Consider the following 13979-nt stretch of genomic DNA (forward strand, 5'->3'; position numbering starts at 1 on the left):
GGGGGGCATTTGCCCCAAATGCCCCATCCTGGATCCGCCATTGTGGAGTGCTGCAGTTGGAGGGAATGTCCACAGCAAAAATCGTCTTGTTTCATCAAGGAAGCACAGAGCTACGGAGGTGCGAAAATTGCGTTTTCTTTCTTCCTGTCAATATACTCACGGGTGTTACGCGCCGGCTTCTTGGGCCACACGACACACTACTGTGTGTCTTGATCAGCAACAAGTAATTGATTATTAGTAGTGACTGCTACATCCCAGGGGTAATTCAACTGTCCTGATCCAACAATGTGGCTGAACTGACCATTGAGGTGAAACACTAAGACACGATGATTGTTCCTATCAGCAACAAACACTACATCATTGTGGACTGCAACACCTATTGCACAGTTCAATTGATCATCACCAGTGCCACGGTGTCCAAACTGCAGCAAGTATGTACCATTAACATCAAACTTCTGTACCCTGTGGCTACCATGATCAGTCACATACAAGCAATTGTTGGCGTCAAATAATACTCCAAATGGACTTTGAAATTGACCACTGCCAGCTCCAGTTTGCCCAAATTTTCTGACTAACTTGTCTTGACTGTCAAATATGTGAACACAGTGGTTGCTACAGTCTGTTACTGCCCACATTCCATCCTTACTAAATGCAATACCAAAAGGACAACCCATCTTGCCATCATCATTCATAATCTTCCTGGGCTTGTTCACAGTTTTGTAATCCCGGTGCATCATGATAGTGTAGGGGCTTCCTTTAATATGATCTCCTTCAATGGTAATTGAAAACTTTACTTCTCCAACTTGTTCAGTTACAAAAGAAGAGGAGTAGCTCCCATCATTGTTATCCTTCACTTCTACTGGAACAACATCTCCTCCCCTGCTTGATAGTGCTTGTACAACAATGTGGCTACCTCCCTTGGAACAGCGTTCATTGTTGTAATTCTTAGTGATGATGGTAAAATCAATTTTGCTACCAACAAGTGGTTGTGCAGGAATACCAGTGACTTCACAATTGTCTGGTATGGCAACATCATCAAACAATTGGCCAAACTGTGGAAATGACTCTTTGCACTCCTTTGAAGGAACAAACTCCATTGTGGGCAGCTCAACTGGTTCAGTCTCCAACTTGCTATATGAATTAGTTAGTCTATTCACATCATCTCCTACTTGTTTCTTCATAAACAATGCTTCCTGGTCTGATCCATTCTTCACCGCATCATTCAGCTCCTTCACACTCAACAGCTGTGCTTCTGCAAAATCTATTTGTTCCAATTGCAGCGAGATTACTTTTTTCTTTTTTGTTGACAACTCTTGCAACTTGTTCTTTAGATCTTCTCTTTGTTGTTGTAGTTGTCGGTGAAGTTCGTCATAATACAAGTCAATCTGTTGATCGACTTCAGTGGCCTGTGATGTAATCTTCTCCCCAGCAGCTACCACCTTCTGACGTGAGGTAGACAATTTGTTGATCATTCCCTCAACTGGTTCAATCATCTTCTCCAGTTCCCTCCTGTGTTTCTTCGCCATTACTTTCACAGAATTGTGCACATGTTCAATGTGTCCAATGGTAATACAGTAATGACACACAAGCTGGTCACATGTCTCACAGAAAAAATTCATCTCCAGATCATGGTCGGTACATAACATCAACTTCACTTTGGGTCGAACATCAACTTGTATCTTTTTTGACTGCAACTCGACCAGCTCAGTAATGTTGTGGTTTTGATATTCCTTCAAATTCTTGTGAACTTCATGACAATATTCACACAGGAAGGTGACACAATCAAGACATAAAGCTACTGCTCTTCCCTCCTTGACGCATGTGTCACATTTTGCCTCATCTCCTCCTTCAACTTTACGCTTCAAATCAACTTCATCTAGTAGACGATTAATGAAGAAATTGTTTGGTAATTCCTTCACACCTCCTGCAGGCACCACACTCGTTTCTCTACACTCTGGACAAATGATGTCGGAACCTGTTTGTAGTTTCTCCATACATTTTTCACAGTAGGAGTGATGACAAGGGAGATATTTGGGCTTCTTGTAAATTTCATAACACACTGGACAATTCAGGAGACCTGCTACCTTCTTCATACGTTCTGCAGCCATTTTGTTGACAGGTGAGAGTACTGCGGAGCCCGGCAAATGATCTGAAAGAAAGAACAGGCTCTGCCTTCTGTGTACACCCTCCAGTGCCTAACTGGTAAAGTAGATAATAATAACAATAACAATAACAAGTTTACAAATTAAATATACGTACGTAAGTAATTATCAAGCGCACAGAAAGTCAGGTAGCACATCGTCACTAACCTTGCTTGTAGTTTGAACGTCAGAGTATCTGAATCACTGTGGTAGACAGTGCAAATCTCGGTGTGAATTTCAGCTCCCCTCTGGGTGCTCCCACTCTCAAGTAGATCATAGAGATCGAGGGGGCACGTGTACGCTCATCACGTGACATCAATCATTATCTCACTGGGGGGCTTGCAAGCGATATCAAATATATCCAAAAATGCAGTGGTGACACTGGTGACTTGCCAGGCAGTGAGCGACCTTTCCTCCATATATGTTCCGGTTCCAAAAATGGAAGACCTATTTTCATCCACTTTTGGAAGATTTTACTAGCATGTAATTTCAATCCAAAAATGGATGGAAATGACACATTTCTCCAATATGGTGACCAAAATGAGTAATAATGGATTATTCTATAGTCATCCAATATTGGATGATAATTAATACTACTATAGTGATCTAATCATCTAAATTTGCTATAGTCATCCAATATTGGATGATATAATTTTATCCAATTTAAGGTGACACCCTAACAGAACAGTCACATGTGTATAGTAGCAGGAGCAGATACAGGAGGGGGACCCCTCCAAATTTTTTTTTACAGGGATTTGACTAAAAGTACCTCAAGTTATAATCTTGAGATAGCCATTTTCAAAATTTTTCCATTTTGTGGTATAAAATCCAGATTAGAGTGTGGCGCTTGACTAGACATTGGGTGGCTTGCAGTTCATTTTCCTTTGTTTGGCCCTTTTCTGTTTCACCTTATTGTTAGCTAGATTAAGTAATCATTGAAAGTCTCCAGTTCCTGTTAAGTTAGGTAATCCAGGGCTGTTGCCAGACTTTTATCTGGGTAGGTTTTTTTAGAAGAAAGTGGACCTTTTTATATGGCATGATGCAGATTATATTATGGTGTGTGAAACTATGGGGGTCTGGAGGCATGCTCCCCCCCCACGAAATGTTTTGAAAATAGAAAATAGATGCTAAAAGGTTGAATTTAATGGTATTTCAGTCAATAAAAATAACAATTTGTTAGGTAAGCTCAAGATCAGCTGTATGGATAACATCTGGGAAAATATCTCTATACTGCTACTGTAATTATACTGTCTGTACATGCATGTGCCTAAATATAATATATTGGAATGTCACAGTGAATAAGAATGGGGAAGATTGAGTGCTCTGTCATGATCAACAGGGGCAGTGGAGCAGAACAAAGAGTGTCTTAAACAATGAAATTTACACATTGCATGGAGTTGAAGCATGAATGCTTTTCATGTGCTCTGCATGGAGGGGCTTGTCCACCAAAACTTTTATATTTCAAGTTGAGACAATCTTAATTTTGTTTTTGTAAATAAATTAAGTGTAATCTATTAGAGTATCTTGATCTTGCATTGCATTAAATACAAGCACTGAATGAGCTACTCGGAGTACTTAATTTAGCTTCTTATTAGTGGTGTAGCTTTTGGACTTTTGCTACTGAAAATTTGGACTTGTGTACTATATAAAAATTGTGAACCTTTTTGGTAAAATTGTGGACCCTTTTTGCAAGAGAGCAGTTCTTCAGAACCCCCCCCCCCCCCCAAACCCCCCCTGGCTACGGGCCTGTACTTCAAAGGCTGCAGCGCAAGTTGCTGTCAAGTTGCTGCCACTGTAAAATGCTAATAATAATAATAATAATAAAATCCAACTAGCTTTAATTTTCTTTCTTACAGTCCACTATAATAAACAAGGCTTGTATGTACGTAATTATACACGAAATATATAGTTTTTATTATTTTAATTTTGTCCCTTCAGCCAGTCAGCTTGCTATTTTCTTAAGTTACTTTTAGATCTCATGCAATCATTTCTCTAAAATTGCTTCCAGATTTAATCTTGGCACACTTACAATTCGCTTCAAAATTTTCCCTGGGGAGTATGCCCCATGGCCATACCCCACTAGTTAGTCAGAAATCCGTACACTTTTCCTCTTTTCTGGCACTTTATCACACAAGCCCTCTAAATGTTTGGACAATCATGGCAGTATACCAGGGGAGGAGAACAGTATATATTCAAAAGTGTGTGTGTGTGTGTGTGGGGGGGGGGGAGGAGGGAGCATGCAAGGATCATGTGGAGTGGCTGTAACTGTAGTGTGCAAAGCATTCCAACACTGGGGGGGGGGGACACGCCCCCACAGCAATATTTGAAATTTGAATGCTTTGAGATTGAATCTGAGAACATTTTCAGTGGTACATGTGTACTTGTCAATGAATAGGATACTCCTACAATAATTATTATATATGGAAATGACTATCAATAAGATACTATACAATTAAATACATCAGTAAATGAAGGAATTCCAGATAGCTAGACTTATGCTCTTGATTATTATAGATATATGTGTTAATGGAGATAGATTGAATTGATTGCATTAGTAGAACCATGACTGAGACCAACATGATTCCGCTGAATGTTCTATTAGAGTAGTTAAGTGACTGCTCTATTAGAGTAACTCGATCTCGTGCACTCCCAGCACTGATTCATGCAGTATTCCATTCTTGCATAACCGCAAAGTAAGTTGGCTAATGAATATAGCAGTTGTTTACTTTAACAACTGGACATTGGAAAAAGGTGAGGGGCTTGTCTCAAAAGTAAACAAACAATTGTAAGGAAAAATTTGAAATAATTATTATAATTATTATTTGAGTAGGGATCACAGAAAAAAAGCAGTGAAACAAAGGAGGTTATCTAGCTACACCCGGAGCTATACTAGTACTAGTGGACATTTAATAATCATGGCTATACGTTGTCTGTAACTGATGTAGGAATTCATGATGTCCACTAGTATAGCTGCAGGTGTAGATGACCCTTGTTTTTTATGATCCCTACTCAAATATAACTTTTTCTCTTACAATTGTTTATTATCCAGGACTAGACCTGGGCACCCTTGATCCTACAGCCATTTGATTTACACTTGACATTTTGGTCTGGTTGCACAAGTAGCGGCGGCCCTGTCCTCACAGACCCTATTCTCCTGGGTGGTGCTTATCAATTAGATTATTGTATAGTCTAGGTTTTTTTGCTGATCACAAGGTTTTGGGAGCTAACAGCAAAAAATTATCCTTGAAATATTCAGACCTCCATTATTTTAAATCAGCAAAATTTTTATGGTGAACCTCAAAAATATTACCTATTCAGTATTCACAATTGTCATTGTAGTACTCCGTAAGAGGTTTGCAGGTTACCATAAGATATTTTGATGAAAGGAAAAATAGGATTATTCATTCCGGGGTAAGGGAAACCAGAATCCACACTTCACTTGAAAATGTTGAGGAAATTGATATTAATATTGATTTGCAAAGGTATCAAATTGATTGATGTTTAGTTTAACCTCACAGTAGTCGGCAAAAGCCGTTCTTCCCTACCAGAGCACACACAAAACAATACAGTATAAAACACAACCACTAGACAACCATGCTGCACATACAATAATATAAAATAAGTATACTACACAAGCTCATTAAGTAAAAGTCTTTAACAGGGGATATAAATTCATTACAATTACTAGTAACACATGTGGCATCAAAGCTTAAAGGTTCAGATCAAAACACTCTAATAGAGCAGTCATAATTTGTATTATTTTTTAAGTTTACCCGCATGGACACAGTTAAAATAACATATCTTGAAGTGGTAATTCCAGTTTATTTAAATGGCCATTCATGGTGGCAGATTATTGGCTGAAGAAGCCACTACCTGATCCTTATAAGGCATGCAGTGACTGCCAAAGTCGTAGTGATTCATAGGTTGGCTTGAAGCATCTAAGACCTGAAGTTTTCCTGAATGCATGCCCTCAGACCCACATCCATGTCTATTGTATGCTTCAAATTTTACACAACTCTTAACTCTTTAGTTTGCTCTTGTTACTAGCTAGGCCAGCACAAGCAGCCTATATCAACTAATTCTATAACATATGTTTAAAAAGTCAGCTTTATAAAAGATTTTTGGTGAAAGTTTATTACCTGATTCAATCTCGGAATACATAATTTTCAAAAACTTTCATGGGGGAGCATGCCCCCAGATCCCCTAGATTAAGTGTGCATTCAAAAGAAAAATTGGAAACATGTCACCAAAATTCCTGTTGACTGCTACATCCCAGGGGTTACTTAACTGTCCTGATCAAATAGTGTGACTACCATGCATTTCTGAAACATCACCACTAACTATACAGTAGCTAACAAACTTGCGAACTACAACACCTGTTGGATTTCTCAGTTGACCATTGTTAGATCCATGATAGCCAAACTGCAGCAAGTATATGCACTATTACATCAAACTTCTGTTACGTTCTGTACCATGTACCCAGCTGGCATCAAATTAGTTATATTCCCCAAGGATGTCAAAATTGGTCATTGCTAGTTCTAAATTTTCTGATCAACCTGCCTTGACTCTCAAATATACATACATAATGGTTGTTATAATTATACTGTAATTTTCGTATGTAAAACTTGTACAAAAATTTTACATAAGATCGAACTACTCTAATAGAGCAGTCATTCACATAAATTATACATAATTATATTTTTACACAAAAATTTTTATCAAGAAACTTTTTTGCACGAAAATAAAGTAACTGCCCACACTCCATCCTTACATGCAAGCAGTGTTAGCTTATTGTGTCTGTGGTAGCATATACAGCTGTTTTTGTATATGTGAGCATGCCATATGTATGGCCCATCATTATTACTTAAGTTATACAGTAAAGTGCATATGCACAGGTTATGGTATTATTATACATAATGTAGACAAACCAGCATTGGCAGTAGTATCTTTCTATGTATACAGCTGAAAAATTTGTTTGTGTTACCTTGTTTACTTTATACAGCAGATGCATTGTATCCAAGGTGGCTGAAGGTACTAGGTGGTCATAATATTATGGCCTATTCTACTTTAGTGGTCATGAACAACTATATATAAACACAATGTGTCACTTCATGTTCCATTTTTCTGTGCACATATAAAACGATCATACCATCCCAGCTTTGAGCATATTTTGCATATTAAAATAGCAGTACGTAAATAGTTCATTGTGAAAAAGATAAACCATGCATGTTTGTGTGAATAAAAATTAATATTACATCACTCTCTACTGTATGCGTGCATGTAGTGCAGTGAAGTTAGTACATTAGTTTAGCTTGTGCCAGTTCCACTGTTGTTATACTGGATTTTTTAGCATTGGCCCAAGTATCTCCTTTGGTATATCCCCCAAGGACTATAATAGCATTGTCACTAATTGCTGCAACAGCTGCTGCACACCTAGGAGATGTCAAGGATGCAACTTTCCTACCACGATCTACACACTTAGTATCATCGCTGTACTTGATGCTAGCAGTTGGTGAGAAATCGTCATCATCTCCCCCAATTGTCACTGGTGGACATGAGTTAGGGATTAAAGCTGTACGCCAGTGAGTAGCAGATGTCAAAGGAACCCATGCATGTAAAGCACCGTCAGTTTGACCTTTGCTTGTGACTTCGTTGATAGGTATCATGAAGGCATTTCTACAGTGTTCCATTACATCATCGCAATAGCCCACAATCAACAAGTTATCATTTGAGATGGTGGGTGTGAAACCCCACATTGGCACAGGAAGGTTAATGGATACTTTTCTCCACTGAAGATTCTCTGTCCAGTTAAGGATTTCAATGTCATTTTGTACCACTGGTGTCTCATTATCATTCAGACCTCCAGCAACGATAACATGCTGCAAGTGAGTAACCACCCCCGGTTTACTCCTGACTGATATAAGATCAGGGTAATACGATGTCCAACTTTGACTAGTTCTATCCAATGTGGAGACTCTGTTTGTCATTATATTGGTGGCAGACAGACGTCCACCAATAATTGTTAATTTGCCACCAACAATTTGTGGAATACCTTGGTAGTGGCCCGAGGGAGGCAACTGATCCCACTGATCAGCGTTAACATCATAAACATACACTTGATGCTTGGCATTCTCAATCGGACTCCTACCACCAGCAACGTAGACTTTCTTGCCCTGTACAGCAACAAATGCATCGTACATTGGATAAGGAAGATGAGCCAGCTGAGTCCACTCTAAGCAGTAGCGGTTACTAGGAAGTATTGGCATTAATGGAGGTGCATCCTGTGTAGTGAAGATAATAGTAATAAGCTATATATATATACCACTGAACTGTTAAAAAGCTTTTTATGTGCATACACTGTCTACATACATAACTATCTAATGGGATAACTACCTGATACCAATAAAAATTGTGTAATTTGTGTTATAAATTAAAATGATGCAATATTGTGTCATTGATAGGGCAAAAGTAATGAAAGATACAATGACATGAACTGAAATTATTTATAGTATAGCTGATGGTGGTTTGCTTTTACACAAACAGCCAAATAATGTTAGTTTTAAGTAGGCTTGAAGCTATATTTCCTTTAACTTGAACAAAATAGTCACTAACTTTTGACTTGCGAGTACATTGACAAATTTTGAACTGTCCATATATGTGACCAGATTCCAACACAATTGCACATTTTTCAAATTCCTGTTTATTAAATATTTATAATCTACTTAGCCACGTGCATGCTCTGGCAAAGTTTCAGCCTCATATTCCAATAATGTTGTGAGTCACAGCTCTACAAAGTAGCAAAACACAGAAAGCACTTACTAAAAATGGTTGTAACTCACGAGCAGAATGAGATAGCTACGGTGTTGAAATTTGCACCATCGTGTTCACCATGAATAGTGGAATCAATTACTGGTTACTGCATACAAAGGCGAATAGTAAAGAAAGATTGATCATGTACTACTGTTTCAACCAGCGTTGAAACCGGGTCGGGTCATCCGGGTCATCCGGGTCACATTTTCTCCGGGTCATCCAGGGCTGACCCGGTTTACAATTAATCCGGGTCTGACCCGGATTTGGATCACGTGAGAAACGAAATTGTTCGTTTGACGACGTGGAAACTTATAAACGCTATCGCGTAGCTCTTTCGTGAGCCACGCCCACTTATCGCATTACCAACATACGCTCAGCCACGCTCATTTGTTAGAAAGTGTAGTATGTAGCACGAAATTGAGGGTATCTATGGTGAGGGGTAGCTATTGTCAGTAGGTGAAGACCTTTTTTTTTTTTTTTTTTTTGGTCTTCAACCTACAGCTAGGCTGAAGTTGCAATATTTACTCGAACGCTCAAAATGTAGACTCGTTCGCTCGCTCGAGACTAGCCGAAACGCGTCTCGGCTTTAATTAATCCGGGTCACATCCGGATTGCTATCCGGGTCAGTGGGTCATCCGGGTCAGCAGTAGTGACCCGGTTTCAGCGTTGGTTTCAACGTGATGTAAACAAATGCCACGTATACTTGGGTCTATTGCAATGAAACAAAGATTTCGAACCCCTCTTGTGTAGGCAAATAAATGATATCCAGGTATCCAGGTTTTGTTGTTAAGCCCTATCTTCACTAAGAACAAGACGTTTAAAATATTTATGGCTTTTTATAATATGCAAGTTTGTCAGTTTGCATTTGTATATATATACATAATCCGACAAGTGAATGTGATACTCTTAATAGCACACATTGATGTATTGTTTTGAAGTACGTCAAGTGATTAGCCAATAGGATTAGTATTATACATACTTGTTTGTCAAGGTCCCTCTGCAAAAATAGTTAGGTACATTTCTATGGACAATTTGAGTAGTGTTACCATAGTGATAGATCTCCCATAGCAACAATATTTGCTAGATAACTGTTGTTAAGGTAAATGTCACTTTGGGACCATAGCAATGGTTGCTAAGTGTAATTGGTCTTTTGTAGTGGTTATTTTTTGCTTAGTGACAGTTACTTTACATTAGTTTGTAATAGGATGGATGGCTGTTATTTGTTATTGTTGTTATTATCTACTTTACCAGTTAGGCACTGGAGGCTGTGGTATTTGGGATAAATAGTGTGAACATTGTAAACAGGAAGGAGTAAAATAGTACGAGTTCCTGTTTACTATGCTCACTCTAATACCACAGCCATCTGTCCTATTAGTATATGCAAATGGATGACTGTGGTATACAAGATTAATAGTGTAAGCATTGTAAACAGGAAGGAGTAAGACAAAGCCAAACGCTATTTCCTTCTTGTTTACAATGCAAGTACTATTTATTTGAGAATACTGCAGCTATCCGTCCTATTACTATAAATTAATGACAACCATGGCAACTGTTACTAAGCAACATAAATTTAAAAATGCTGCAAAAGACCGATCACACTTAGCAACCATTGTTATGGTCTCTAGCAATGGTTACCTACCAACCGTTTAATCAATCATGTTGTTGCTATGCTATGGGCATCTATCACCATGGTAACACTACTTGTCAAAGTGGACATGTATTTCCAATAGAAACACATTACACTATTTTAGCCAATCAGACTAGTATTACAGATTCTATTGGCTAATTGCTTTTTCAAAATAATACATCAAGATGCTATTGACAGCATTAATTATTTGTAACACATTTAGCTACTTGTCATATTAAATGCTTTATATGTATACTGTAAATTTAGGTTTGCACAATGGATTTTCACAGATCCAGTCACCATATACGGGATGTGAAAATGTAGCAAGACTCTTCTATTGCTCTTACATATCAGTTCCCATGTCTATACAGTACTTGTCAAGTAGCTGTTAAACAATTTACTTTTGTAACCGTAACTTGTATATAAATATATCCTACTAGCTATATTTTCCTTACTGTGTGTGGTAAGTATTGCAGTAACACCTTAATTTGTATGAAAGTTTTGACAACTATACTTGATGTGGCACATTCTTTGCTCTATAGAAGTGATTGTATATGAATTACTTCTGTGGTGCTATATTTGCTCTTGCTGTTTTGTTTTCCAGTTGTTGACTGCTGCCACAAGCCATGCATCTTTGATAAAATTTGATACTAATTGCAATTAGGATGTGGTTTATGCTCTATGCCTGCTTCTGACTTTTAATGGATTACCAGAAACTGTATATGTTTTGGTGTACATGGCTGCTGTCTAATTCTTTTTAAGGATGCTTTGATCTAACTCAATGTTCATCAAAGCTTGCTATACACCACTGTGACGAGATGAGCAATAACAAGTAAATTTTGCACAGCTATAAAAGCAGCATAGCTAGCTATATGCTTAAATTCTTTGGTGACTTACAGGTTTCAATGTTGAAGTTTTCTGTTGCTCTTCACTGATTGGTTTTTCTACTGGTTTCAAGTCTCTGTGTGATGCTGTTGTAAATGACCGGCTTGATCCCTAAAACACAATTTTGTTATAATTATGTTACAGGTCAGTAGCTATATAACAATCCTTACCAGATTTTGTTTCAAATCTTCATTTTCATTTTTCACCCTGGCAATTTCTATATTCTTCTGTTGCACTTGTTGGTGTAGGTGTTCCACTTGTTGGTGTAGAGTGATAACATCTTGTGAGAAACCCCTCTTGGTATTACAATCATCCTTTCTTGCTTGGATCTGTTCACAGACAACTCTTATGGTTGGTCTCATTTTTGGATCAAATTCTAGACAATCCAACACCATTGGTTTCAATGCCTCGGCTTCTCCAGTCAACTTATCAATGTACTTTTGGCGACGTTCGACTTCAGATAAGGCTACAGGTTTTCTGGTCTCATTATCTAATTTTACTGATTCACATGGGCTGGGCCACTCCTGATTAAATGTATGAAGAACAATTCCAGCAAATGAAAACACATCCATGGGAGAGCCATAGCTTGGATTATCTGCAAGACTTTCTGGTGGCATGAAATCAATAGTTCCAGGAACTTTGGTCATTTTTTTTCGGCTGTCATCAATCACTTTGGCAACCCCAAGATCACTGATCTTTGCCACGTAATGTGTTGTCAATAAGATATTGTTAGGGGAAAGATCTCGGTGGACAATAGGAGGATCATGACTGTGTAGGTAGCGCAAGCCAAGAGAAACATCATGAACAATTGAAAATTTTATATGTGTAGGAATATTATGTTTGTGTACCAATGCAGTCAAGCTATTTGCCATCATTTCCATAACCATTACTGGTAGTTGCAGTGCACCTCCCGCACCGGCAAAGGACGGATAGTAGACACCCAGAAACTGTATTACATTAGGATGACGCAACTCACTACATCGGCGACACTCTTCTAAAAATGATTTGATGGTTTGCTGCATTACCCCTTGGCCAACTCCTTCAACCAGCACAGAATGTATTTCTTTGGCGGCACAGATCATGTCGCAGTATTTTACCGGAAAAACTCTCCCGTAAGCGCCACGACCCAATTCAGTTCGTTGGTCATCCGTCGTTACTCCTTTTAGAACTAGACTCCTTAACTCATGACCGTAGGGATCCATAATAGCGCGTTTTGATCAACTGCTGAGACTAGCTTAACCGACGAAACCCTGGGCTAGTGGCGAAGCACCTCCGGTACAGGCTCTGCCTTCTGTGCAAACCTTCCAGTGCCCAATGATAAGGCCACTCGCGCTGACTGATTACGACTCGGATTACAAGGTTGATTAGCTGCAAATATTGACTCCTGGTAGGTGCTGGTTACAGCTGAGTACTGAAGGCATTTAGCTACTCCGCATTTTGCAGTAATTTTTCGTATGATCCTGCTGGGAGCATATAAGAATAAGTTGCGATCCGAAGGCGTGGTCCGGCAAAAAGTTGCTACGGCTTTCACGATGTTCTACGGGGGAAAGCCGGTCAGCGGCAAGCAAAATTAAAGTATCGAGCCGGAGAACGATTCCTCTGTAGTATTTAAACTTTTAATGCGAAACGGCGTCGCCGTTTTGAATTGTTTTTTGTATTCAATGATGGCAATATAGCTAAGATGAAAAACACACATAGTTACAGTAGCCATTAATTTTTAGACTATGATATAGCTCATTTAGAGGGTTACTAAATCACTTAGTCACCTGACATGCTCATTTAGTCACCTACACATGTTCATTTAGTAACCCGCCCTCAGGCAATTTTGTACGTGAAAAATAATTATAACACGACAGGTACACTGGAGTACTTGATAATACTCTAATACAATTCTTCTCCTTGTTCTGTGAATAATTCTGGAGAATAGTAGACTAAACGGCGTATCTACTGTAGCTCTAGCCGTTACTCTGGTTACCAGTCGAATAATTATTTTTGTGGGCGCTGTAAGGACTTCAGAAAGAAACCGTTCTGCTGTTCTGCATTGCTCTTTCACACCACCCAATGCTCTGGCTATAAAGGTATGTACTTTAAACCATAGTCTAAATAAGTTAGACACCGCGACCAACGGGAACTAAGCAATTTAGTAACCCGAGTAACCCCTCTGGCCCCTCGTCTGCCGAGGCTGGCCCTTAGTAGCGCCCTCGCTGCGCTCGGGACGCTACAGCCTCGGGCCATTGGGGTTACTAAATCGCTTAGTTCCCTTGGTCTTGGTGTCTAACTATTATATAGTATACCAATTTTGTCAAAATGACAGGGGCCGGTCGTACCATAGATACAGTATACCATAGTATACCAACAGGGATTGGAAACGGAAGTAACTCACGTGATATCTCTGTACAAACTCTCAATATGACGTAACAGACGTGAAATACCATCCGTGTCTCGAGCGCGAGTAACCGTCACCATAGATACCAGTGCAGCGCGAATTCGTTAGAAGCCACTTTTGTGCACGTTGT

At 39.0% G+C, this 13979-nt stretch overlaps 2 protein-coding genes across 4 annotated transcripts; both read right to left on the bottom strand.

The window, feature by feature from the left end:
- Positions 1 to 2445, bottom strand: LOC136261404 (tripartite motif-containing protein 2-like). Of its 3 annotated transcripts, none has more exons than XM_066055409.1 (2): positions 2310 to 2445; positions 1 to 2149 (listed from the first exon to the last, which is right to left on the bottom strand). In XM_066055409.1, exon 2 carries the CDS (start codon positions 2106 to 2108, stop codon positions 198 to 200), a length of 1911 nt encoding a protein of 636 aa, XP_065911481.1. In that variant the 5' UTR covers positions 2109 to 2149; positions 2310 to 2445; the 3' UTR covers positions 1 to 197. The 3 variants fall into 3 exon arrangements, with proteins under 3 accessions (XP_065911481.1, XP_065911480.1, XP_065911479.1); XM_066055408.1 differs by having other exon boundaries at positions 1 to 2195; XM_066055407.1 differs by having other exon boundaries at positions 1 to 2199.
- A 4873-nt stretch (positions 2446 to 7318) lies between these two features.
- LOC136260368 (uncharacterized) lies at positions 7319 to 13051 on the bottom strand. The gene is made up of 3 exons (XM_066054081.1): positions 11634 to 13051; positions 11476 to 11574; positions 7319 to 8422 (listed from the first exon to the last, which is right to left on the bottom strand). The coding sequence occupies exons 1-3, from the start codon at positions 12663 to 12665 to the stop codon at positions 7436 to 7438; spliced, it is 2118 nt and encodes a 705-aa protein (XP_065910153.1). The 5' UTR covers positions 12666 to 13051; the 3' UTR covers positions 7319 to 7435.
- Positions 13052 to 13979: the final 928 nt, after the last annotated feature.

Source organism: Dysidea avara, chromosome 7, assembly GCF_963678975.1.
Source record: "Dysidea avara chromosome 7, odDysAvar1.4, whole genome shotgun sequence".
Taxonomy (NCBI): domain Eukaryota; kingdom Metazoa; phylum Porifera; class Demospongiae; order Dictyoceratida; family Dysideidae; genus Dysidea; species Dysidea avara.

Bases quoted from the DNA above. Each gene is read 5' to 3' on its own strand.
- LOC136261404 (XM_066055409.1), bottom strand. From the start codon at position 2,108: ATGGCTGCAGAACGTATGAAGAAGGTAGCAGGTCTCCTGAATTGTCCA.
- LOC136260368 (XM_066054081.1), bottom strand. From the start codon at position 12,665: ATGGATCCCTACGGTCATGAGTTAAGGAGTCTAGTTCTAAAAGGAGTA. The intron at 11,575-11,633 runs GTAAGGATTGTT...ATTGTGTTTTAG, and splicing joins AAGATTTGAAACAAAATCTG to GGATCAAGCCGGTCATTTAC. The intron at 8,423-11,475 runs GTAAGTCACCAA...TTCACTACACAG, and splicing joins AAACTTCAACATTGAAACCT to GATGCACCTCCATTAATGCC.